Source organism: Lampris incognitus, chromosome 7 (genome assembly GCF_029633865.1).
Source record: "Lampris incognitus isolate fLamInc1 chromosome 7, fLamInc1.hap2, whole genome shotgun sequence".
Classification (NCBI taxonomy): domain Eukaryota; kingdom Metazoa; phylum Chordata; class Actinopteri; order Lampriformes; family Lampridae; genus Lampris; species Lampris incognitus.
The window spans coordinates 43,309,721-43,336,932 of record NC_079217.1 but is presented as its reverse complement, the minus strand read 5'-3'; the positions used below and the strand labels follow the sequence as shown (position 1 = coordinate 43,336,932).

The following is a 27,212-nucleotide window of genomic DNA, read 5'->3' as shown; positions in this document are numbered from 1 at the left end:
GTAAAAGTGTCGAGGTTTCAAATGTAAAGGTAATTAAAAAAACAAAACAAAAAACAAACAGAGAAAATGTAGTGTTTACTTTCCTCTTATTCTACTTGTAATCATAGTTTTGTTGCCTTAAAATCCACTAAAATGTCAAACAATGTAAGCTTATTGCACGTGCAAATGGGGTATTGTAAGAGGAAAATGCAAGGGGTTTAGTTTTGCGCTTGATGCTGAATGGGTTCGTGATGGGTTCAGATTCAACATTGTCATGAGTTTATCATTTGTTTTCGTGCTGGTTCGGGGCTGGCATCCTCTTTCTGCCGCTAGGGGGAAGCATTATGGCATTCTACCACTGGGTGGCAGTCGTCGCTGTATTACTCTGGTGTATTGCACCACTGCAGGGAACCCCCAGTGTTGCACATGACACTCAGTACCACAGCCGTATCTGCAGAGGGAGTCAACTTATCTCAGGGCTCACGTATCTGACCAAACATTCCTAAGAAGACGTTGGAGCAGGTCAGATTTTACAGGACAAAAGTGTGTGGGCTTTTGCATGTAAAAAGAAAAGATATGACCAAATGCCAGTTTTGGTTAAAAAAAAAACAAAAAGAAAAATAAACATGGCCGTCTTATGTTTTTATGAGGACAGCTGTGTTGAATCTCCATCTAAACAGCACTCACGTCATATCGGATATAGGATTATCATCTGGTACATCATAGACCTCACCAGCAGTGTGCAGCCCATTCAGCTCCCTGCAACATCTGGTCACTAATACAGTTATAATCGGGGTAATAGACTGGCCTTTGTCGGCTGTATCACCTTCAGACTATTAAAGGCTTTTACTTCAGCTGACAGAGCAAAACTCAGAGGGGAAAGAATAAACAAAGCAAGGCAGCGGTGACAAATTTCACCCCCAAGAAATTGAAGAGCAATTAAAAAGCTTGGCAAAATTACAGGGAGAAAAAATAGGGATTTGTGGCAATAAACAGATTTTTCCGCATGAGTTTTAGGTTAAAAATCCTGTCATGTGACCACCTATACGTTATATAAGGGGTAAGATAGCCACACTGACAGACAGAACAACCCAGCAATATTGCTATTTACTTTAGGAAAACCTTTAAGATTTTGTCCTCTTTGCAAAGGGACATGTACTGAACTGGATAAAGAAGCAATTGTGTGCACACACGAGGGTGTGTATATGTTTGTTTGTCTGTGTGTATTTTTGTTTGTGTGTGTGTGTGTACCGCTTTCTCATATTCAGAACATTCATAGGTTTACAATACAAGAATACTGTGACACATTGTAACACCCTACAGTTACAATGTTAGTACTTTGTTACAGTGATTCTAACAAACCACTAGCTTATGTTCTACATACATACATCACAGATTCGTCTGCACATCATTCTTATATAGATACATCAGCCCTGATCCCAGTCATTTGTGGCAATAAAATCCCAGAGCAAATATAGTATCTACCTCAGCTGGGTCTCGACAGCAAGCCACATTTCAACACAGGTGTTATTAACAGGCTCTATGATCCCTTATATTAACATAAAAGAGCTAACAGATTTTTTTTCATACCACTTACTAAAATTTTTGAAAAGTTTTAGTATCTAAGACTCAGTCTGTGGTAAGAAGCATTGCGTTTTTGTAAGTATTAAGAAGTATTGTTTTTGCTGTGTGCATTTGGAACCAAGACCCTTCGATTCAATTGTTTATAAAGCCATGAAATAAAAATAGATATAGAAATGAGACTACAACTGTGGGCCACAAAATCCATGATCTTCATTTAGGACTTCTACCAATCCGCCAGAATGAATGCTTCTAAAGTGTAATAAATTTGATATGTCCAGCACCGGCTTGTGTCTTATGTCTATATACTATGTTACATACAGTATACACATATATACGTCTGCCTTGGGGTTTTGATGCCAGCTCTGAATGGAATCTGCTATACATCCATCCAATGCAGATACATCTATCTAATGTAAATCCATGAATCTAATGTACACATTTAGTCCACTGGAGATACATTAGCATAGTGCAGATACATACATTAGTAGAGTGATCAGTGCATAGGACAGAGTGCCAACACAGCCAGACCACACAGCTATAAAGTGCAATAGGTTATTGCATAATCTAATGATTGTGTTATTGCTTCCACTGAAAGCAAGAGTGAAAATGCACTCTGATGGTATGAGAGCAGCAAACTGACAGACATGAATGCTTTAAAAAAAAAGTTCCTTTCAGATGAAAACGACAACAAAAACAAAACATTTAGGCAGAGACATTGCCTTTGTCAGCATTCAGTCAAAGTTGAAGAAAGATATTGTCTAACAATGTGTAAGTTAACTTTTAGTTTGGTGATAAACCAGATAAAATTACTACAGTATGACTATGAAGCCATTTCTAAGACGTATGGCTGTTTAGCCATTATGTTTTCTTGAAGGTACAGTGCTGTATTGGTAGTAATCAAGTGTACTACGCTTAATGGGCTCTAGTTTCGTTGGGCGCAAGGTGGTTTTTCTCTCGCCTGGGTGCTAATTTCCGGGCTTGGCATAGGGGCGTAGCCAGGACTTCTTTACTGGGGGGGGCCAGCTGGGGCCAGCCATTTAATTAGGGTGGCACTTGTCAAAACTATTGTAAAACTACTTTTGAAGATTATGATAGTCCTTTTAACTTAATAATAATAGGCTAATAATAATAATACATGTATTTCAGCTTCCATTTGACTGTTTCTGTGCAGGCGTTTTTTTTGTTTGTTTGTTTGTTTTTTTGTTTTTTACCACTCGGGACAGGGGAAGGGGGTGGGGGCGGGAGGGCAGCGGGGAGGCCGTGCTCTGACCAATGGGGCCCTGGCCCCCACGTGGCCACGCCCCTGGCTCGCCATGACATCACTTGCGCCGAAATGGTTGTGGGGGCGTAGTAGAGGGTGTGTCAGTGAAAATCAGGTGGCGCAGTGCTAGTTTGGTGTCAAGATCAAATATCACGCCTGCGTCTCCACCTGGCCAGGCCACGTCTTAGCGCAGACGCAGGCGTTGTGTGGTATTTTCCAGACTTTAGGCGAAGGTGCGCTAAGCATAGACTTATCCAAAATCACACACGCCACTTTTGTGTATGTTCTGTTGACCTGTTTCATAAATAATTTAACTAATGACCACTGCTCTAAAACCTTTTAATCACAAAACATCTGCACATGTATCGTTCCAACGTAAAAGTCAGTGTGCATACACATGGTAACAACATGGTAACCGGGATTTTGATATTTCAGTTAACCTCGTTCAACCTGAAAGAACAAACTGATTGCCTCGGCTAATGGTTCGTGAGTGCAACTCTGTAAGGTCTCCTGCTGTGTTCATAGAAAGCGCAGGAAAGAGGGAAAGATGCTGGTGAGAACAAAGACACGTTAAACGGTAGCCTGTCAAATAATTATTTTTGCGTGCTGTCTCATATCACATTGGAATTGGTGTTAATGTCTGTTGTGTGCGCACATGGTGACTCTGCACCTCCACAACGACATCCATTTTCTCCTGGCAGAAGCTTTTCTGCCTTAGCCGCTCTGGACTTCCACCAGTCATTACGAAATTGTCGGTTCGCCATGACAGAGAGCGTGCTGCTTTTAAAGGGAATGCGAGGAGCTGATTTGATTGGCCATAATTGAAGACAGCCCCCACCACTCCTTCTGATCATTTATTCCTTCTAAACCAACCCTTTTACAACTGCCCCTCTGTTGCGCCCGCCAGCACAGTATGTCCCAAAATGAGCAAACAAGTATTGGCCACCAGTTAGAGCCAACTTGCGCCGTGAACTAGTGCCAGCGCCCTCGACTGCGCTATGACCTGGAAACTAGAGCCCTATGTATCATATGTGCATGTGATAGAGTGTGTGTGTGTGTGTGTGTGTGTGTGTGTGTGTGTGTGTGTGTGTGTGTGTGTGTGTGTGTGTGTGTTTGTGTCCCTAAATTTAAGCTATGCGTGAGGGTGTGGCTGGTCATGCGGCAGCCATTGAGAAGTGGCTGCTCCAATGGAGTATGAATAAAACCACCGGGAGCGGGCCCTGGTCCTCCCATGATTGTTATGGCACTTGGCTCGCCCATGGCCAAGAGATTACAATGGTAGTTGAATTACAACAAGTGTTCGGTGGACATTGTCTACAGCGCCATTTATGTCATAGTCTAAGGGCATTGTTTAGTTGTTGTTTTCACTCTTAACAAAGCAAAACAAACACAAAACCAAGTGTTAACATCATAACATCTTTTCTAAGATGAACATGGCTCCTTGCATTATTTTGAAGGCTCTTTTTTTATTTTCTTCAATATGTCTTGATGTCTTGACTGCTTCACCAAAGTCCTATAAATCTGTACCAAACTATTGTTAGTTCCAAGTTTTTCAAATGGGACAATTGGCAAGTAGAAACAAATTACTGGCTGAATTTGGGGATATTGCAATGTTCATCCAGTATTGGCATCCTTGTGATCAGTTATATATTGTTCCTCCTGTACAATATCCACATATCTTAAGTGTACTTTTGTATATTCTATCCCCATGATACTTCCCAGAGCTGCACCATCTCTACCAGTGCATAAAGTATCCTGCTAGTACTGTCTACAAATATAGTCTCTTCAGTCTGTATTGCAAGTGTTGCTTCAAGGTGAGAAGAGCAATGTTTTGACTGGAGGGTGGCCAGTTACCATCTGCATACCACCAATGAAACGTATAATGGAAATAATGGTGTCGTGAGAGTTGCTTATGTTTCTTTCCCTGTTTTTGTTTCACTTGAATGCCATTGTGCAAACTGTGCAACCCCTGCACCCGTTTGGCGGTGCTCCCAATGATAGATTAAGGCGGTCTTTCCTTCTGACAAGTATATTTCTCCTTTCCTTCTCCAGCCTCACAGATTCCTCCAGCCAGTAGCTATATGACATAGTAGAGTCATCTCAGTCAAACTTGCTAGTTGCTAGTCTGTAAATTAATGTGGAGCTGTATTGGTAAGATAGAGGTCAGACAACGATAGGGCACTACCAGATGAGGTTAAATGTGAAGGGTCAGATGGGGCCAGAGACAAACAAAACTACAGTAACTCCATGTTGTGGTACTCGACAATATACATATTTATATGAAGATATATAAAATGTGCACATGCTAAAAATGCATTGGTTATTATTGGTAAGAAGCAGCATGACTTAAGTTTGTTTATTTCGATAGGGAGCTGGGTTGTCTGGGGATTGTCATGAGGGTTGGGGGTCTGTTTTTTTAAAAAATTTTCTTTGTCTTAGTTTTTTTTTTCTATTATTCTTAATCATGTGTGATTTTTCTCATCCCACCAGCGGAGGAAGCACAAAGCAGAACAGGCACCTGTGTTTTATCTAAAGCAAAACAATCAAACCGGTGCAGAAGTGAATCTATCAGTCGCCCTGAAAAGCCCACTGGTCAGCCGAGTTAATTCTGTCAGCTCTGCTGCACCAAATGCCACTTCTACTTTATTTATGTAGTTATTTATTTAACACTGATAAGCAAAGACCTCTCTCACTCCTCTGTCAAACCTGGACCCAGCAGTAAACATGGAAGGTAAAGTTCAGATTGCCATGGCAGTGGTTACGGTCAAGGGTCGCGTTACTGCCAAAGGGTCAGGTTAAAGTTCAGGTTTAAAGGGCAGAGGTGTGTTCAACAAGTGTTTTGCTAAGAACCTGGCATGGGACAGACAGTAGGCCATGGTTGGAATCAATAATGTATCTAAATCCAATCGTACAATGCAAAAGCCGTGGCCCATGTTACTTACAGTACAACGTTTCAAACGTCGTAGTTCGTCCGGGTGTGCTGAACATGGTTCATAGCAACACCTTGCACATACGAGACAACCCAGCACAGCACACCGCACAGGTTCACCTGTCCGGTTTGATGGCTTGTCATGGTATACATTATTGGCTGGCATGGAACATCATTTTTCCTTTTCTCAGCAAAATATTGGCTCAGGTTTGGGAACAAAAGACATTGTTGAACTCGAAATAGGGTTGACAGGTTGGTGAAGGGTCAACTGTTTGGCTGGCAGGAGTTGAGCTGTTCTTCATTTGACACCATGGCAGTTGATAGATAAAGGCAGTGGATCTTGGCAAGTAAATAGTGTTTGTTTCTAGTGCTTAACGTGTGTGTGTGTGTGTGTGTGTGTGTGTGTGTGTGTGTGTGTGTGTGTGTGTGTGTGTGTGTTTTGAGGGGTCCAAGGCTGACATGGAGGATTAGGGTTGTAGACTACATTAGAGCCTCATTCTTCCCATACCTCTTGCGGAAAATCATTAAATGAAACTGCTGGATAAGCCAGCTTGACTTACTTTTAACTCATCCATGGTGGTTGTGGCCCATCTTGGGAATAGATTTCCATCAGCTGTACACAAGTACTGATGTCTTTTCCTCTCGTCTTTTCTATAGTCATTACTCCAGTCGTTTGTGATATCCTGAGGTTGTCTACTGTAGAGTCAGATTTCCAAATTGAGAGGGTTGCCTGTTTTAAAATGGCTGTTGGACATTACTTAAGTAAAAAAAAAGAAAGAAAAAAGTTTATATCACAGACTATCAAGATTTTACCGTGGAATAAAAGGCTGAAACATAATATGAAAACACCAAAAGGAGTTAGCTTTGTGCGTTTTAAACAGACTATGCTAATCCAGATGTTTGGCCTTTCATACATGTTTGTTTGAAATAGAAACCTGCAAAAGGAAAATGTGAGAAGCGTTTTTAAAGGGGTGGTAGGCCTTTTCTTTACTACATGTTTTGAGCTGAAGACATGTTTGTATGGGCCTAAGATGGTAGAAATGATTACCCTCATGATAAATTTAATATGCAATGAGCTTTGAGGATGGAAATCTATGCTTTCTCTTACGTCCGGAGTAGAATACACATTACAGTAAAGCCCTCTTTGGGTTGCCCACGTCACATGGGACCGTCAAACACTCCAAGATGCATGTGGCAACCCTTATTTAATCCTTTTCATAAGGAAGAGACAAGTTAAAAACCATCACATTCCCACTCTAAAACTTTTATGGGGTGGAGACTATTGAGGCTCTATTGTAGAAGTAGAGTCAGAGGTTTTTGTTTTTTTTTTCCCTAAAATTCAAAGTAGAACAGAGTTTGTTAAAGCAGGCTGCAGAATAATACACGGCAGTTGCCATGTAGGGCGAGAGCGATCTTGGGCCTCTACACGTTTCACACCTTCCAAATCTCAAGCATGGTTTAAAATATACATTTTATATGCTCTATTAGTTTAGCCACTAGTAAGATAAAACAGTCCATTGGTAACAATATTTTCTCTGTATGTATACATTTATCTGACACATACGCAAACATACAGACATACTCGTTTTGTTCATGCCTTTGGTGTGGTTTTGTTGTCGGCTTTGGCCCCTGAAAGTCCATTTTCTGTGTTGTCGTTCCCTGAGGAGCTCACCAGGCACTCTTTACTGGATGGAGAATACAGAAACAAAAGCTATATGAAGAAATATGCTGAGATACAAGGCGGGAAAAGACTTGGCATTTGTGGTAGGTGTAATAATGCATAGCAGGGAGAAATTCTCAAAACCAATCACATTCCTTAAACAGAATGTAAAGATTTCTATTAAATCAACTTGAAATAAACTCGAATTCTATTTCAGTACAAATTTTACTCATTCTCTATCACAAATTAATCATTTCGAAATGTTGACCTTGAACATGTGTCCCCTCTCTATGCTAGCACTGTACCTGATGTGAACTGCTTGAAACCGGCTCTTACAATTTCACTTTTATGTACATAAGCAAGTCTGACTGTAAATCAATCTCAGGGACGAAAGTTCTTAATCAACTGAGTGAAAAAAAAATTCAAGCAAAAAAAAAAGAAAGAAAAAAAATTGGCTGGTTTTGATGTAAACTCATGGATTGTGAGTTTTAGGACGTCTGAAAATATTTGCTAGCCTTCATCACTCCAATAAGTACCCCATCAATACATTTAACCATACTCAAGACTTTTGTTTGCAAGTCTAGTGGGAGGCGTGTAAATCAAGGCTGTAAGTATGACTTTACAGCCCTGATTATTACTTTTGGAGACTTTTAGAGGTAAAACAGCTATCTAGAAAACACAAGGGTACCAAAAAAAAAATCTGATATAGACTTAAACAAAAGGTGTGTTATATAAACTTCTGGTATACTCTCCTTTATTTTGTAATGTTTAATGAACTACCATTGGCAGTTTCAGCTATTCTCTTACTTCTTTTCATCATCCTTTAGCAGGAAGTGAACAACCAGTGCCTTTATCACCATGACAATGATAACCAAGCCAATGACGCCACCCAGCACAGAGACAATGATGACTGTCAAAGTGTTGTCAGCCTCCTTCACTGTAGAGGAGAGAGAGACACAGAGAGAAAGGGAAAGAAGGACTGTGAAAGAAGAAAGATTGTGTAACTGTAGTTACACAATCTTGTGTTTAACTTGAAGAACTTCACAATAAGACAATTTTATAAAGGTTTTGTACTTGGTTGTTACCCACTGTATTTATGGTTAATAACTCATTTGTTAATGCATAATAGATCAGTGATAAGATGTTGTAATGCACCAATAAAATCTACTTTTCGGGTTGCCAGGTTGGGAGCCGGCGTGGGGAGAGTCTCCACAGACATGCTCTCGGAAACCATATGACTGGATGAAGATAGCTGAACTGTGGTATGGCAGCCTCAATAACCATGACCTATTAACCCAAAACTTAACCACTGCAACTACAGCTGCCGTCACTGCTATGTGAAAAATCTGCTTTTGAGTATATCTAGTATGACATTTACAATTTATTTATTACTCTTATTTGTACGCTGCTCGCTGAGAAAGCAGATTGGCAGTCCTCACCAGTCACTTTGTTTCCAAGGAGAATGTCTATCGAGACTCTCTCATGTTGGTAAAATATGGCCTACCAACCCGGCAACACAAATGAGTTTTTGTTAACATGTTATAAGATCTTATTACTGATTTATATCGCATTAAAATGGGTTATCAACATTAATGATGCAATTAGTACCCACATTGACCCTTTATTAACTATGAATTATTGTAAAGTGGTACCATTTAAGTAAATTGTCATGTTTCAAAGTCATGTCTGTGTTTGCGGTTGTAATATATGTGGTTAACATACGTTGGTCCACTACTATAAGAGTGTAGATGGCACTGTGGTTACGGTTCTTCTCTTTAGGATTCCTGGCAAAGCAGACGTACTCTCCCTCATCGTCAAAGGTGATGTTCCATAGCAGGATGGAGATGTTATTACCCTTTGAGGTGCCAACAAACTCTACACGACTGTGTTCCACGTTGACCTTGGGCTCAATACCCTCGACGGGGATCACTGCATCGCACAGCTGCATCCACATACAGACGTTAATCAGTCAGACTTCATTTATTTAGTGCATTGTGTGGATAAAAATGCAACCCGATACGCTGAATAGACCAGAGTTAGGATGGAAGAGTGTGTACGTCAGTGGATAATGCAGGGGCTGGGACAGGAGGCCGGTGCAAGTGTACAACCAGATAAACCACAGGAAGAAAGAACAAAGAAAAAGTTACAGCTAAATAGATAAGGTCAAATTGAAATAAACCTACGCACACATCTCTCAGAAAATATAAGCATTCATGTGCATACAGGTATGATGTGTGTATGAAATTCACATCAAATCATGACGCCGTCACAATTTTTGTGTGCATGCGTTTGTGCTTGTACATGTACTTGTGTGTGTGTGTGTGTGTGTAGGCTAGGTCTACCTTGATCATAGTTCCATTGTCATTATAGTCCCAGCGGAAATAGAGGTTTTTGATGCCAATGCATGAGGAGTAGGTACAGGGAAGCAAGACAGTAGAGCCATTCATCGCTCTAAGGAAAGAGACCTTTCCAGTGGAGACTTCCAAACCACCAACACACCATACCCCTGGAGCAACAGAGAGAACGACAGGTGTTTAATGGTGGGAGCACAACAGGACAGGGGTTAAAGAGGGAATTTAGGAATTATAGAATAGTTCATGTGCATATACACATACATGTGACGCAAATGAAATGGGAGCTTAGTATAGAAACATGCAAATGCAAGAAACAAAATGCAGGGGCTACAGAAAACAGCTTATACAGCTAGATATTAAGAGCAATACATGTATTATACATAAAGGTCATGGGACGAATATTATATTTACATCTTCTTGCTTGTCCACCAAGCCCTGGTGGAGGATAGACCTCTTTAAGGAAGGTTTACATGAAGCAGTCTGCATGATAAGCTCCCTGTGGCAGTGCACTGCTGAAAGGGCTTGGAAAGATGAGTGCAACGGATGTGTAATCTCTTCTTTTTTTTCCTCAAGTTGAATTTGAAATTTGAGTGGGTTCACTTAGTGTGACTGCAGCCCATACTTGTCTCATACGTTATTTATTCATTCATCACCAATTCCACCATCCATCAATAAAAGAATGGGATGAGGGTCAGCAAACCATCATTACTGTTGTATTTACTATGTAGAACTTGCATCATTTCCCATAATAATTTCATAGGAGTGACAGACACGTTCTGGTTGATTTTGATATAATGTGGTTGACAATATCTCTATGTGTCAGACCAGGATTATTTCCACACATGCACAACTGTTGACTGTCACATCCCTATCTCCATTCACAGTGATGGGAGTCAGAGAAGACTCTGGCACTCTTATAATCCTCAACTTCACAGAGAAAAGTGAGAGCAGGTTGCAGGGAAATAGAAAGGAGGAGAGATGGAATGATTGTTGGCATTATAATGAGAAACGGCGAGTGAAAGAAATGGAGTAATATGTAGTGGTAACAAATGGAAAAAGTAGAAAGAAAAAAGACGACAAGGGTTGAGATGAAATTAATTAGGTTGGAAAGTTTGAGGGAAAGTGATTGGAAGTGAGAAAAGGCAGAGGAGGAAGAAGTGGGTGAGAAAGGTGCAATAGAGGTCATATGTGAAAAATGATTTTAACAATGCTCAATGTCAACCTCCAAAGTTGTGTTGCATTGCGATACAAATCCTCCCCTTTAATTTCTGACACTAGATTGCTAATCTGTTGGTATTGGTTTTAATTTATTGGGAGGGTTATGGTGCTTATGCAGTGACAGCTGCTGTAATTCTCAGATTGTTGTTTTGGTTTCACACACACGGGCTATTTATAAAGACTCCACCGCACTGACCTGCTCAAGATCACATTACACATTGGACAGGGTGTGTGTGTGTGTGTGTGTGTGTGTGTGTGTGTGTGTGTGTGTGTGTGTGTGTGTGTGTGTGTGTGTGTGTGTGTGTGTGTGTGTGTGTGTGTGTGTGTGTAGGGGGAACTTCATCAATATTGTACCTCTATATCAATTTATGTACAACTTCCTTGCTGCATTGTGAAGTTGCCATGAATCCCTCTACTGTTTCTCCTCCATGATAAAAGATTTGTGTCCTTAGTCAGCCATCAGCCATAAAGGCCAGGCTATCAGTGGCTCTGACAAGAGTCTGTCAGAGTGGATGTGGATACAGGTTCAGAAGTGGAGTTACTATCAGCCACCTCCTATACATGGATGACATCAAGCTGTATGCCAGGAATGAGCAAGACATTGACTCGCTGATCCACACCAGGATCTACAGTGATGACATCAGGATGTCAATCGGACTGGATAAGTGTGGTCGAATGGTGGCAAAAAGATGAAAGGTGGTGAGAAATGAAGGGGTTGAATAACAAGATGGCAGAATAGAATAACAGACATACAGGGCAGTTACATACAGGGTATTCCACAGGCAAATGGAAACCACAAGGAGGCAGCAAGGAGGTCCGTTACAGTCAAATACCTCCAGAGAGAGGCAGGTCCTGACAAGCCAGCTCAATGGGAAGAATAAGATCCAAGTCTTCACATATGACCTACCAGTTATCAGATATCCCGTGGGAATAATAAGCTGGCCAAAGGAGAAGGTAAAGGGCAAAGGTCATAGATATCAGGACAAGGGAACGCCTCACAATACACTTTGGTTCCACCCGAAGTCAATTAGCCTGAGTCTATATGATAAGTGAAAAGATGGAGGCCGAGGGTTAGTGAGTGTCAGAGCCACTATCCAGGATGAAACAAGGAATATCCATGAGTACATCAGAAAGAGGGCCCCCAGGATGAACTGCTGAGTGAATACATCAGGCAGCATAAGACAGAGACTGGGGAGGAAGAAGAAGAGGTAACATGGAAGACCAAGCCCCTCCTTGGGATGTACCATCGACAGATAGAAGACGTGGCTGATATTGAGAAATTCTACCAGTGGCTAGAAAATGCTGAAATGAAGGACAGCACAGAGGCTCTGATCATAGCAGCACAAGAACAAGCACTCAGCACCAGACTGGATGAGGCAGGGTCTACCACACCAGACAAGACTCAAAATGCTGGTTGTGCAACGACACCTCTGAGACAGTCCAGCACTTAGTAACAGGATATAAAATGCTAGCTGGGAATGTGTACACTGAAAGGCTTAACAAAGTGGCTGTGATAGTGTACAGGAACATCTGTACTGAATACAGACTGGAAGTCTCCAAGTCCAAATGGGAGACACCGCTAAAGGTGGCTGAGAATGGCAGAGATAAGACCCCCCCAGCTCTCAGCAGATAAGTCCAGGGCTGAATTTCTTCCCCAGTACAACCCTGCTCACTGACAGAGATGGGTAGTAACGCATTAGATTTAATCTGTTACATGTTCTTGAGTTTTTTTTTTTTTAATAAATTGTACCTGTAAGAGTAGTTGTTTTGCAGAATACTGTGGCAAGCCGGCATGTAACAATGAGGTGAGAGGCAGAGAACTCTTTTTAATAGCAGCTCCCGTGTCCCATACACCGCATGACCCCAGGAGCGCTCTTTTATTTACACACTGATCAGAACTAATATTACGAGCTCCCCCCGAGGTCACCACTGGAGTCGTCAGTCCAAGTCATGCTCCTACACATAAACATGTACATAAACAGTCCTCTACACATAAACAGTCCTCTACCCAGTTCGAGTCAAACCCCCAAACAACAACACAGTCCAGCATGAACCAAACATTTGAACACATAAATTAAACAATTTCAACCCGAACATTAAAAGTCCCAAGAGCCCCTGCAAGCCCCCACTGCAGAGCTGTCGACAGTCAGAGTGACCACCTCCTGTGGTTGCTACATAGCCCCCACGTGAGGGGTCCTTAATGACCCCATCATCCAATGCTTAATCCCTCAAATGTCCAGGGTGTTGTTGCTTTCGAAACAGGCCACCTGGGGCTCACAGGAAGCGCAACTGGGGGAGAGGCACACTGATCAGAGCATGGTGTGCTACTGTCGCCCCCGGCCTCAACAACAGGTGGAGCAAGGGGGGGGGCGGTATGGGGAGAGTCGTTCCTGGTACAGCACCAACATGCACTGCTGGCCGGGCATGCGTACCCAGTACACTACCTCAGACAGCTGGCCCATGACCTTGCCGGGCCCCAGCCAGTGTCTGCGAAGCTTGGGGGAAATCCCCTTTGTGTGAACAGGACAATATACCCATACCTTGTTCCGTCACATGAAGGCCTGTCCAAGGCACTGTGTGTCATAGGCCCTCTCCTGCCACACTCCGGAGATGGCCCAGGCCCGGCAGTTGCAGGAATCACAGTACTGCACGCCACGTGCAGTCCACGTGCAGTCCACATCTCGTCGACATCCAGGCCAGTAGAACCACCCCCTGAGGTGGAGGAGGGTCTGAGGGTTCCTGTAGTGCCCCGCCCCCACTGAGCCATGGACCATCTGGAGAACCTGGGGATGGAACACACAGGGTACCAATAGTTGCAGGGCTCCCTTGTCCAGGAGCTTGCCACCTCCAGTATGCCAACCCGTCGTAGAGCTCAAAGTTGCCCGATTGAGAGTTGTAAGCCTTTACCTCAGGCCCCAGCACTTACACAGCTGTCCACTCGGGGTGCTGCCCTGTCTCCAGCCAGCCCCTCACCAGCACCAGGGTTATGTCTGCTTCCTGCTGCTGCCTCAGTTGCTGCATGGTTAACGGGAACCACCGCTCATTGTTATTGGTGGTCTGGAGGGCCGCCACCATCAGCGTTATCTGGCCCATTTCCACTTGCTGCTGGCAGTAATGGCCCCCCAATGTTGCACCGGGGCTCTGTGCCTGTTGAGCAACGGCTGCTCGGTGACTGGCTTGCCAGACCCTGAACCCGCTCCTTTCCTGGCTGGATCGGAGCGCCATGGACTTTGTGCCGAGGGTGATGGTTGCCTCCTACATGTTAACACGGGCTCCCCAGCGGGTCAGCAGGTCCAGGCTGATGATGCATGGGTCTTAGATGTTGGCAGGCCGGAACTTGTGTGCCAGCTCCTGGTCTCCAGTCTGTACTTGCGGTGACTTCTTCCCTCTCATACCAGCCTTTTCTCCTGTCACCGTCATTAGCTGGGTGTTGGTTGGTGATCATGCCACCAAAAGTGGGCCAGTGGTGCCTGGGAGGACACCAGGTCGCATCAGGGAAATAGTAGACCCTGTATCTACCAGGGCCCGACAGGATCGACCGTCGAGTTGGCAGTCCAGATACAGTCCTTTGGTGTGACCTCAGTGTAGCAGTATGATGTTGTTATGCTAGAATGTAAGCAAAGACTTTTTATTTTGATCCGCACTACTAGGCATACAGATGAATCTTATTTTGAATGAGCAGAGTGGCCAAGTCTATTGGCCTTATTGCCCTTGTTTTTGTATTAATTTCTTACAAGACATGATGTTATTTAATGGTCAAAAGTACATTCAGAAGTCATTACAAAGTAAATAGAATTCGTGCACCACATTTCAAAGCTGATATTTAGTGTTAAGGAGAATTTATTGTATTGGATTCATCCATTGTGGGCAGAAGTTATGTAACGCACCAGTCTGCACTGTTTTTTGCATCTGGACTTAGAGAATGTATGCATTCGTGTGTTCTGTTATAATTATTATTATCATTATTTTTTTTTTATGAACTACTACGTAAATAGTATTTCTTACTTACCATCAATGTTAATGATAACTGTAATTAGTTCATGTTTTGTGATGCAATTCTCATGTCCTTTGTTGTTAATTTCTGGGCATCAAACTTGTAGAAAATATGAAAGGAACTTTTCGCACTTGTCATTGCCCAGTCATGCTATATAGTGAGAGGGTGCACCGTTTGCAAGATTTCTAGCTCTGTCATGTATTGAGAGTAGTGTTGTTGGTGATTAACAGGCACAGTAGAGATGTTCATGAGAGAGACTTGTGTATTCATCACCATCTTACAATTATTCTAATACAGGTATGTTGGGTTTATATTATTTCGTTTTTATTTAATTTAATTTAGTTTAAAGGAGCATTGCACACTATTTTTTACACAATATTGGAGCGGTTTTTGTTTATATTTCAAGGAAAAAAGTACATGTAATTTTAAATATATTGGTGTCACACTCACTGGGTGGGTGTACACAAAATGTTCCTTGCTCTTTCTGCTTCTGGACTTTGAGAAGGCACAGTAGAGATGTTCATGATAGAGACCTGTGTATTCATCGCCATCTTACAATTATTTTAATACAGGCTGGTGAACATGACACCATCTATTCAGTCGTCAAAGAGTTTTCATTGGCAATACACAACACAGAGTGAACCCCGCTACAAAACAAGTGCTGTGACCTGTTGACTGGTTAGCAGAAGCCGACCACAACTGTTGCTGAACTATGCCAGCCTTCTGTTGCTTAGTCAAGGAGATTCTGGACAAATGGAATCCTTTGAAAAATATATATGTTTATATGGGTTGTGAGGATTCCATCCATTCATCCATTATCCAAACCACTTATCCTGATCTCAGGGTTGCAGGGATGCTGGAGCCTATCCCTAGCAGTCATTGGGCGGCAGGTGGGGAGACACCCTGGACTCTCCCTGGTTGTGAGGTTTTAGTAATTTTTTTGATCGATAATATTTTTATTCATGTTCTGATTACATGGGGTGCCAACTTCATGTAGGTAAATCATTATCGTTAATATGCAAAAACATACAAAAGCCTTTATTTCCTATTAGGCATCTTTAGTTAAAAGAAAAAAAAACATTTTGGCCCTGTGATGGACTAATGGCCTGTCCAGGGTGTCTTCCCGCCTGCCGCCCAATGACTGCTGGGATAGGCTCCAGGATCACCGCAGCCCTCAGAGCAGGATAAGCGGTTTGGATAATGGATGGATGGATTTCGTTCATGCTTCTTTCAAATGCAGTAAAGGGTTAAGCACTGATGGCAAACTAGGGTTTTTGAATATTAAACTGATTCCAACAATAACATAATGAACTCAACAGTTTAATTTAGAAATCCCAGTCCTTTAAATGTATGATGGGCATCGAGAAGTAAAAGTCTGGGGAGATGTTGTTTATCTTGTCTTTTGCTGCTCTGGATCCTGGACTTGGTACTCTGACTTGTAGAGCTCTGTCTCAAGGGGTCCGTTTGTGATTCTGTGGGGCCCACTGGCCATCACCAGTACTTTCAGCTGCCTTTTGCCGTTCTTTGGGGTGTTGCGTATGTGTGTATATGTATGTACATATGTATGTGTGGGAATGCAGTGGTTATTCTGCCACCTCTGTGTCCTCTGTAAGCTGCCCAGTGGCATTTTCTGCTGTCTTAGAGCCCTTCTTTGTTTTTTTCTTCTGCCTTTTGCGGCTAGCAGAGCTCTGTAGTAAAGTCCTCAGCTCCTGGACTTGGTACTCTGACTTGTAGAGCTTTGGCTCAATGGGTCCGTTTGTGATTCTGTGGGACCCCTTGGCCATCAGCAGTAACTTGAACTGTGAGAGAGACTGAGCCGGCCACTGCCACTGACTGTCGAGTGTATCTGGTGATACTCGAAGGGAGGGGATTCATACCAGGTTGGGTAGACTTTCCAAACCATTTAACATGTTTATTCAGATAATGTCCAAACAAAGAGTCAAGACTTTACTATCATCTTAGTGTAGGAAGTTTATGCCATTTTTTTCTCGTTCTTTCATTTTGTTTTTTGCTCTCTGACTTCCTTTGAGTCATATTGAGAGTTACCGACTGTTTTAGTCATCGCTGTCTATTGGATTAGACAGAACTTGGTAACTTTGGGTGTAATTCACGAGTATAACTATGTACATGGCATGGTTTTCTATGGTTAGGTGAGGAATTAGCTACCCCTTATCTTTCCTGATCCTTTACAGCAGGGGTCTCAAACTCAAATTACCTGGGGGCCACTTGACAGGTGGTCTTATGGACGAGGGCTGGTGCAATAGAGATAAAGAAAAAAATGTTTGACTATATAGCCTTCACTTTGTTTTTTAATTTAATTAGACTGCAAGATGGTGACAGGGGAGAACGTAGCTAGGCAGCATCGGATGGTGGTCTGTAGGATGACTTTGGAGACCAAGAAGAGGAAGTGAGTGAAGGCAGAGCCAAAGATCAAATGGTGGAAGTTGAAGAAAGATGACTGATATGTGGAGTTCAGGGAGGAGTTAAGACAGACACTGGGTGGTAGTGAAGAGTTGCCGAATGGCTGGGCAAGCACTGCAGAAATAGTGAGGGAGACAGCTAGGAAGGTACTTGGTGTGTCATTAGGACAGAGGAAACTTGGTGGTGGAATGAGGAAGTACAGCAAAGTATACATACTCTTCCTCTGTATATTTGTATACAGAGGAAGAGGTTGGAAAAGAAGAAGTGGGCTAGTCAGAGAGATGAAGGACGTAGACAGGAGTACAAGGAGATGCAGCGTAAAGTAAAGAGAGCGGTGGAGAGGTGGCAAAGGCAAAGGGAAAGGTGTATGGTGAGTTTTATGAGAGGTTAGACACTAAGGAATGAGAAAAGGGCTTGTACTGATTGGCTAGACCAGGGGTTCTCAACCTTTTGTAACTCAAGGCTCACTTGGATATGTGTCAAGACAGTCAGGGCCCACATACCGAAATAAATGTAAAACCTTATTAAAAATAAATAAATAAATAAAGGGGTATTCTGACCTGTAAATGATTGCTATGTCACTGTCAGCTGCAATGGTTGAATTAAATATTCTATTTGCCCCCAGTGAGATACTTGGGGTTGCTTCTCAGAAATGATCAGATCAAGCTGGGGTGGGATGGGTGAGAGGCTGATTTTCAGAGTAGCATTCAAAGTTACTTGCAGTCTGTTCCTAGCCTTTGATTTTGTGACAGTCACAATGGAAAACCCTGACTCACACAGGTATGTGGTGGTAAAAGGCAACATAAATTTGATTGCTCGTTGTGACAGAGAGGGATATTCATTGGCAGCCAGTATCCAGAATAAAGCAAGGTCAACTTGTGTGAGTTGAAGCTTCAGGCTGCAGTCAGCTGATAGTTCCATCAGCTGGTTTTCCAACACAGTGGACAGGGCCATGTCTTCAGATGCAGGATCCACTGAGAACGGGTCTAAGACCCAAAGATTTCCATTCCGGGGGTCTTCTGGGAAGTAATCTGAACATTTATTTGACAACTGAGTTAAATGCTGGGTGACAACATTGGAAATGTTAACAGGAGGAGAACCTTCCAAAGTTTCACTCAGGAGTGGGAACATATCCATTCGTCCCTCTTTCACTCTCCTGTTCCAAAGGATGAGTTTTTTTCTTGAACCCCTCAATTTTGTCTGAAACCAAAAACACGGTGCCGTTTCTTCCTTGCATTGACATATTCAGCTGATTCAACTGATCAAATATGTCTGATAAATAGGCTAGTTTTGCAAAAAGTAATCATCGATGTAATGCTCTGTCAGAGGGGACTGCTTCTCATGCACTTCTTTTCTCAGTTCAAACAGGCGATTAAGCACATGTCCTCTTGAAAGCCACCTTACTTCACTGTGATACATGATGTAGCGAATTCGAGGGGCAGCCCGGGAACCGTCGCCACAGCCGGGACGCGTACCCATATTTCCCAGTCCGCAAGCGACAACGTTAACCAGCCGACTAAAGGGTCCGACCCGTTAGCCAAGAGCCAACGTGTCTACTTATCCATGCACGCTACAAAGAGTTGCACATGATATGCACCCATTCTCTCACACAGAGCAGCAAAACATCTCGAGCTGACTGCGTTTTTTAATATAGTAGTGGACAGTTTTCACAGCCACATTCATGACGTCATGCAGCGCCGGTGACTTCTTCGTAGCCAGATTTTCCCGATGTAAGAATCAATGCGTCCACTTCGCCTCCGGTGCCCTCTACTGGATTTGCTTGACAACACCACGATGTATTCCTGTTATCGATGCAGCGCCGTTCGTGCAGACACCGATACAATGTTTCCAATGTAGCGTGGGAGTGCAGGAATGAGGAGACGGAGAGATCGAGTCGAGTCCATTTACTCGCCACACATAACAACACCGATACAGCACAATCCCCCGTAGCAACCTGCTATCCGCTGGCCGCTGCAAACATGGCTCCCCGGAAACGCCAAGCAGTGCCCACGTCAGCACTCTAAAATGTCTGCCTTAAATAGTCCATGGGCCAGACGATATTTCGGTACACTCAAGATGGCAAAACTTACTTATAATTTTTGAAAGGATCCATGTCTGTAGAGGATATTTTGGTATGATAACCATTCCTGAGTGGCAGCTGTATCACAGTTATCAGCTCATGAAGTTAACCACCCGCTAAACTAAATTGCATTTTAGACGCTGGTGCATATCCTGGTTTAGCCTCATGGTCAGGACATTTTTCAATGTTCTATAATATTGTCTTTGGTATCATTTTAAAGGGGACCTTCTTAGCTTTCATTCAAGCCCTGTTGTGGATATTTCTCACAAATATAGAGGTCACTTGAGCTCTTCAACCCGTCAATAACACACATCTTTCTGCAATTTTCGCCTAAACTATATACTTTCTTTTAGCCCTGTGGCATCTAGGAATATCAGGGACACAAAACACAAAAACTGGAATACTCACAGGACTGTAAAGATTCAGAAAATGTATAATATACCCATACTATTTCATTGTGTGAGGTGATTGTGAGCCTTAAATGAGAACTAGACCAAAGCCAGTTAGGTCACAAACTGGTCTCTATACATTTGTTTAAATACACAATCAAAATACATGATAAAAAGGAATACCATAGTGAGGTAATGAACTATTTTAAACAACATTGACATTTACATATACTTAGTCAATGATACATGTAATCCCATATCATTAGTGGGTATATGTAATGGTAATGGGTAGGGTAATGGGTATATGTGAATATGGTTACATTATTGTTATCAAGCTCTGGGTAACCAAGTCCAGAATCAACATCCTGTGCATCAATAGACTACTACCACAGTAATACCATCAGAATCATCACACTGTCATTCATCAAACTGCTCGTTTCTCTCATCATCTGACTCCCCAAGTTCAAAGTCCAGTTCTGGACCATCCTGCTGTTTTTGGTTACTGCAGGTCTGTAACCTGCACATGTCTGTGCATGGAAGTCCATTTGACAGGCACATGCAGCTTGGCATTTTGCATGAATGCACACACTTGCATGTTAGCATTTCCAAGACCACATCTGGTGCAGGTGGGGAGCGTATCCAGTAAATGGCCAGCTTGCCTTCATCGTCTGTCCATCCATACTCAGTAGGGCTTGGCACCACAGGGTTAGCCTGCAGACAGCACTTCCATATTGCTGCCTGATAGTTGGCTCGTTGAACATGTATAAAGAGACAGTCTCTACATGGTGGCAGCTGGCTGGACTCAACCTCTCCGCTTTTGGTGCAGAAGAGCTGGTAACGCAGTTTGTTCACCTCAGCAGTGCTGCTATTAGCAACATACATCCGACAGGTGAACTGCTCAATTTTCTGGAACAGCTCATCACTCACATTCCATGTCTGTCCCAGTTGACTAAAAGTCTCTTGGCAGGAAGTGTGCTTTCTCACTATCTTCAGGGCATTCAGCTTCCCTCGACCAGCGAATGCACTGACAGTGTCGCAGCCTGTGAAGGCATGTAAGCCAATTAGGCTGTCACAGATGCTGTCTCCAAGTGAACTTGCCAGTTTGGTGATGTCGACAAACCGTGTGCGGTTCTGAGTCCCACACTTCTGGTAGATGGGACAGGTGATGTCCTTCTGGAAGCCAAGACAAAGCACCATGACATCAGTGTCCTCAGCTGTGATGATAACTGACTTTGAGCCCGCATTTGCTGCATGCAATGCATGCAGGAGCAGACGGGTGTCAGCTTCTTCATGTGTGGAGTGCAGTTCTGCTGCTTCCTCACACCCATCTTCTGTCAACTTGTAGCAGGTTTCCTCACAGGTCAAGTACAACACCTTGGCATGCAGCATAGCTCTGTATCGTGGGAGTTTCCACTCTTCCACCAGAAACTTGATGAGACTGGTCTTGTTGGAGGAACTGCACAGAAATTTTCTCCACTGCTGGACGTGGTGTCCCCCTGCAAGATTCTTGTACTGGAGAGTGATGTCTCCACCCCGGTTCAGTCGTTCAGCATCTTTGATCGAAGTCTGGTGATAGACATCAAAAACAACATCAATCCTCCCACTCTGTGCTCCCTCATGGAGGATCTGGGTCAAGGCTGACTCTGCCACCTGTGCAAAGGTTTTGTTGTTGCCATTCATTTTTTGGACCAGGCTCATCCCATCAATGATGGAAGTAGATGGGATTGGGATGTCTTCTGCAGGAGATACATTCTTTTCAAGCTCTCTGGCAAGTGCAGCCTTGTTTGTTTTTCGTAAGGACCCATCAGCATTTGCCAGTGCCCATGGTAGTGGGCCCAATGGGTAGGCAAGGACATCCTTCAGATTCACCTTCCTGCTTTCAGCCACCAGGATCATGTGACTGAAAAGGTTTCTATCTGCCTTCAGAACCACATCCTGTGCTTTCTTTCCATGAGCTTGTTTTGTGCTGACATTGGAGAATGTTTTCAGACTTTGCTTGGTCATCTTGTCGTGGAATTTCACAGGTGGTGGGTCTGCATCTAACCTTGTTTGCTGGAATGCTTGGTAGGCCTCTTCTCCTTTCTCAAGAGCTCTCAAGAGATCTATGGTCACATCAGGTGGAGCCATGTTGCCAGTGGAGAGGCTAACCAAATCAATCTCATCAGGGGACATAGGATTGAGCCAGTTATTCTCCATAAGGTCCATGAGAGACTGGACATCTGCTTCATCTCTCTTGATCCTTGGACTCTGTAGATCTGGATGAGACCATTTGCACCTGCCTTGACCTGTCAGGTCTCTCAGCTGTCTGAGGTACATGCTTCTATACTCAGCTGTGAGATAATATTTGGTCACAGCTCCTGGCTTCAAGCTGAATCCCTTTGTCCCTCCAGCTGTTTGAGTCTCTTTGTTCACCGTTTCTTCTATAGCTTGGTCAACAGGGATTCGGCCAAAGGGATTGGTGGAGCCCAGTTGGACTGAGAAGCCTCCTTCCATGAATTCTGTGTACACATCTGGGTGTGTGATGGGCAGCTCAGACATCTGGGCGTAGTAGTAGGGGAGGTAGCGTGCATAATTCATCCTGTCATAAGCAAAGCACCATGGGATCATTGCTCGAATGCTAGCCAAGTGTAGCATCCAGTCTCCCTCTCTGGATGCTCGGATGAGCCCCAACAAGATTTCAACCATGTCCAAATAGGACATCCAGAAGTTCGAGAGGCTGCCGTTTCCACCTCTAAGGAACTCACGGTAGACTTCAAATAGATCCATGATGCGTGTACAAGAGCTGTTCTCGAGGACCTCCTTCAAAGCATGTTGTGAGACTTCTTTCCCAAGGCTGTCAATGGTCTTCAGTGTCTCATTCAGGTGAACCATGTCATTCCTGTGAGTTTCTTCCAACCAGGACAGGAAACCATTCAAGGTCAGTCGCATGAGAGCCTCATACAGGAGCTTGTGTAGTCGCACTGCCCTGTTGTACTTGCGGCCATCCATAACACCAGCAATTGAGCCTTCTGCAATCATGCCAGACTCAATGCAGAGGTCTTTGAGTCCAGCATCTTGGAAACGCTTTCCTATTATTGCCAGCAGTGTGCAGATGGTGTGGAATACCCCAAGCCTAACGATGATATCATGGAACTTGTCATGGTGTTTCCATGTGATCTCGACAGCCTTCGCATACAGGGCTTGGTCAAAGACACAGACAATCTTCCTCAGGCCTAAGCACTGCATGATGCTCAGTGACTGGTTAAGCACCTCGTTGACAGTAGACATTTGTGTCGCTGGAGCATTGATGGTAGGCAGATAGCCTATATTGTCAGGGATGACCGTCATCTCTCCTCGAGTCAGGATGTTGAAGCCTGTCCAGCTGCTGACTGACTGTTCTTCTTGTTGCGACATGCGTGCTAGGACCCAAAGAAGGTTTTTCTCTCTGGCAAGCGTAGTATTGGCTGCAGTATCGGCATCTGACTTTTTGCTTTGTGGTGGCCCTACCCGTTGTCCAGCATTGTAAGTTGGTAACATTGGTGGGGGTCCATCAATGCTTCTCTTCTTTGTTTTGGGAACAGTGGGCATGGGTTGGACAGGAAGTGGGTTGACTGGCTTTGCTTGCACAGCAATCCCATTGACTCTGTGAGATGTTCCCTCACCACTGACAGTTTCTTCAAGACGGTCGATATTGTCCCAGGCTAAAGTTGTGAATATGCCAGGATGGATGTTAGCTGGAAGGGCAATGCCACTCCCTGATGATGAGAGTTTCTGGAGACACAGGGCAGTGTTGATCTCTTCCATCTGTGAATAGGACACACTGTGACCAAGTCGGTTGAGGATGTTTATCAACTCTACATTTCCTGTCAACGATTTGACACTGAATGGCAGAACAATGTGCTTGGAAGGCTTGGTATTTCCACATGTCACTGCATATACTATGTCATGGCCAAATGACTGCAGAAGGCACTGCACTCTCTGGGATGCATGATCAGGATCATTTGAGCCTGTGAGGAGAGAGTACAGGAAGATAATGAGCGACTCTGGAATGGTAGGACATTCTGCTTCTGGTTTGACTTCAGGCGGCCAGGTTTGAGGAACATCTTGACTTTTAATGTCTGCTCTCAATTTGATGGCTGCTTTGGCTATAACATCTTGTGCACTGACACTTTTCAGGGTCTGCAGCTCCCTTTTGAGAGACTGATTTTCTTTGGCAAGTTCCCTCATGGACAAGTTATCGGGATAGAGGAGGAATTTTCCTTTCTCATCAGGGAATATCTGCAAGGCTCCAGCAAACTCACTCTCCAGGTTTCGCCTTATGTGCTTCTTGGTTGATTCCTTGACTTGGGCAATGCCTTGGGAGTTCATTGAAGCTACCAGTCTAGAAGAGAGATCAGTCATTGTCATCACTTGAGGATTGCCAAAAAGCTCCATCCTGATGAAGAGGAACAGCTCATTGTATGCCTTATTCACAGCAGCTTCATACTGGGCTGCAGCATCATCATCTTCATTGCTGGCAACCTCTCCTTTGGAAACCTCTTCTTTGGTGTAAAGTCTATAGCATGACCTGTGGTAGTGCCCTTCAGCTGCTACAAGGTCTCTACTCACAATGGCAAGGATTCTGCTGTCCCTTTTCTTTGTGGCTGCACTCCTGATCTTTGCATCAGCTCGCAGTTCTCGACACTGCACCAGTACTTCTCTCGTATTCTGTCTCTTGCAATATTTGCTGTTTTTCTGACAAAATATGCACTCTGCATCATAAGTCCTAGATGTACTTGGAGCATGTCGAGCTACTCTCTTAGATTGTTTCTCTTCAGCAGAGACACAACTTTTCTTTTCTTTTGCAAGGAGGCCATCAAGAATTTGCTTCATAGTGAAGATACTGCGACACTTTCTGTGGTAGTAGATTCCTGGAATCTGTCCCTCAGGAATGTCTTTTGCCAGTTTCAAAACTGGTGCATGATTTCGTATCTGAGCTGCCCTGAGCAGAGTTCTCCATGAGTCGACACTTTGTAGTGAAACCAGCTTATCTGTATCATCAGAACAGTGGATAATGCACTCCACCCGTGGGCGCTTTGGTATTGGGTAAAAACTTGCTTGTTCACCAGTGGCCATATTCAGTCAGTTTTCACCTGCCACATACAAACAAATACATGTAACTTAGGTGTATGAACACTACTAAAACAAAGTTTACTTTGCTTCACCTGCGTCATATTACCATTATTTATCTTACATAGCCACAAATAGATACATTACCTAGTTGCTATGCAACAGCTGTATTTTGTCCACATGAGGCCGCTAAAATCAACACAAGATGAAAGTTCCTCGTAGCCACTTTAACTAATCATATTAACATATACATTAAAAGAACATGCTAACATTATGGGAAATTAGCTTACAATCTTCTCCAGAGTGAGACAAGAAGATAGATACCAGTTTCCTCTATATGTGTTTAGTAGAAAGCTATCTGGCTGCACGTTAGCCTAGCTTAGCACAATGAATGGAAGTACACAGTACTGGTTATCCTTGGTTGTTGGCCAACTAAGAACTGTCCCAGAGTTTAAGCTAGGCTAATCAGTACCAGGGGTGTTGAAATGCTATATTTGTAAAAATCTGGGCAAATACACAATCGTGAGAGGCACAGAAACAGGTTTCCTGAAAGAAAAATGAAATAGCTGCTCATTTGGAAAGGTTATCATGTATTATTTTACTTCTGTTAGTGTACCAAATAAAATGGCACCAGTGAAGTTGTGTCACCTTGGGTGATATCGATATCTGGTCTGACCCATGGACTAACTGGCTTTGGTCTAGTTAGTTTCTTAGTAATAATGCCCTTCTAATTTAAGGTTCACAGTCACCTCACACAATGAAATAGTATGGGTATCTTATACATTTCCTGAATCTTTACAGTCCTGTGAGTATTCCAGTTTTTGTGTTTTGTGTCCCTGATATTCCTAGATGCCACAGGGCTAAAAGAAAGTATATAGTTTAGGCGAACATTGCAGAAAGATTTGTGTTATTGACGGGTTGAAGAGCTCAAGTGACCTCTATATTTGTGAGAAATATCCACAACAGGGCTTGAATGAAAGCTAAGAAGGTCCCCTTTAAAATGATACCAAAGACAATATTATAGAACATTGAAAAATGTCCTGACCATGAGGCTAAACCTGGATATGCACCAGCGTCTAAAATGCAATTTACTTTAGGGGGTGGTTAACTTCATGAGCTGATAACTGTGATACAGCTGCCACTCAGGAATGGTTATCATACCAAAATATCATCTACAGACATGGATCCTTTCAAAATTTATAAGTAAGTTTTGCCACCTTGAGTGTACCGAAATAGGAAATTTTGGGCTTGTAGAGCCGAAGGAACGGAGAAGACCGTAGGTTCACACTTTAGCCGTGTAGGCAACTTTCTTTAATCCACGGTAAATCAGAGAGACAACTAAACCACAGCTCGACTGAGCAGAGGTGGCAAGAATAACCAGAAAACTGGCTGGACAACCATAACTTAACCCTGCGTTAACCTGCCAGGGCAACCATGACTTAACCCTTAGTTCCTGGGTTGAATTCTGTCCCCAATACGTGTCCACCACATGAGCCCCCCCAGAATTCACCCTAGTAATCAAAGTCAGGCAGGCGCGGGGGACGACAGGCCGTCCGCGGCGGCTCCGGATAACAGGGGCCGGAGTGTCTCTGGGAGGCATTGACGCGGGCCTGTGGAGGTCGGCCTGAGGAGCAGAAGAGGCAGCTCGGGCCTCCACGGGGGGAGGAGGCGGAGCCGGGGGACGACCGCGACGAGGAGGTTGGGCTAACTCCAACGGCTGCGTCAAGTCCAGGTGTGCGGGTTTAACTCGGTCCACTGAAACATGCTTGGCCGTGCCCCCAAAATCCACCACCAGGTGCTTAGTTCCCCGTTCCAGGACGCGGAAGGGGCCGTCATAAGGGGGTTGCAGAGGGGGGCGGTGTGCGTCGTGACGGATGAACACGTAGTCCACTGACTGCAGACCTGGGGGCACCTGGGACACCGGAGCGCCGTGTTGGGCGGTAGGGACGGGTGTGAAAGCTCTGACCCCGTCCAGCAAGGAGGCTCGTTGGTCCACAGCTGACCAGGGATGCGTTGCATTGGGCATGAAATCGCCTGGGACTCGCAGCGGTATGCCGTACACCAGCTCCGCAGAGGAGGCTTGTAGGTCTTCCTTCGGGGCGGTCCGCAGGCCCAGCATGACCCATGGGAGCTTGTCGACCCAGTTGCAGTCCTTGAGAGTAGCCCGAAGCGCAGCCTTCATGGACCGGTGGAAGCGCTCACATAGGCCGTTCGCCTGAGGGTGGTAGGCGGTAGTGCGATGAAGCTTGACGCCC

The 27,212-nt window shown here is 43.9% G+C and overlaps 1 protein-coding gene across 1 annotated transcript in view; it reads right to left on the bottom strand.

Annotated features, from left to right (window-relative positions):
• Positions 1–6,984: 6,984 nt before the first annotated feature.
• Positions 6,985–27,212, bottom strand: part of scn4ba (sodium channel, voltage-gated, type IV, beta a) — a 68,108-nt gene continuing 47,880 nt past the window's right edge. Inside the window, exons 2-5 of the mRNA XM_056284031.1 lie at positions 9,756–9,919; positions 9,136–9,355; positions 8,221–8,350; positions 6,985–7,438 (exon numbers count right to left, since the gene is read on the bottom strand). Coding sequence (XP_056140006.1) covers positions 7,345–7,438; positions 8,221–8,350; positions 9,136–9,355; positions 9,756–9,919 — 608 coding nt within the window. The 3' untranslated portion in view covers positions 6,985–7,344. The remainder of the gene's footprint in view (positions 7,439–8,220; positions 8,351–9,135; positions 9,356–9,755; positions 9,920–27,212) is intronic.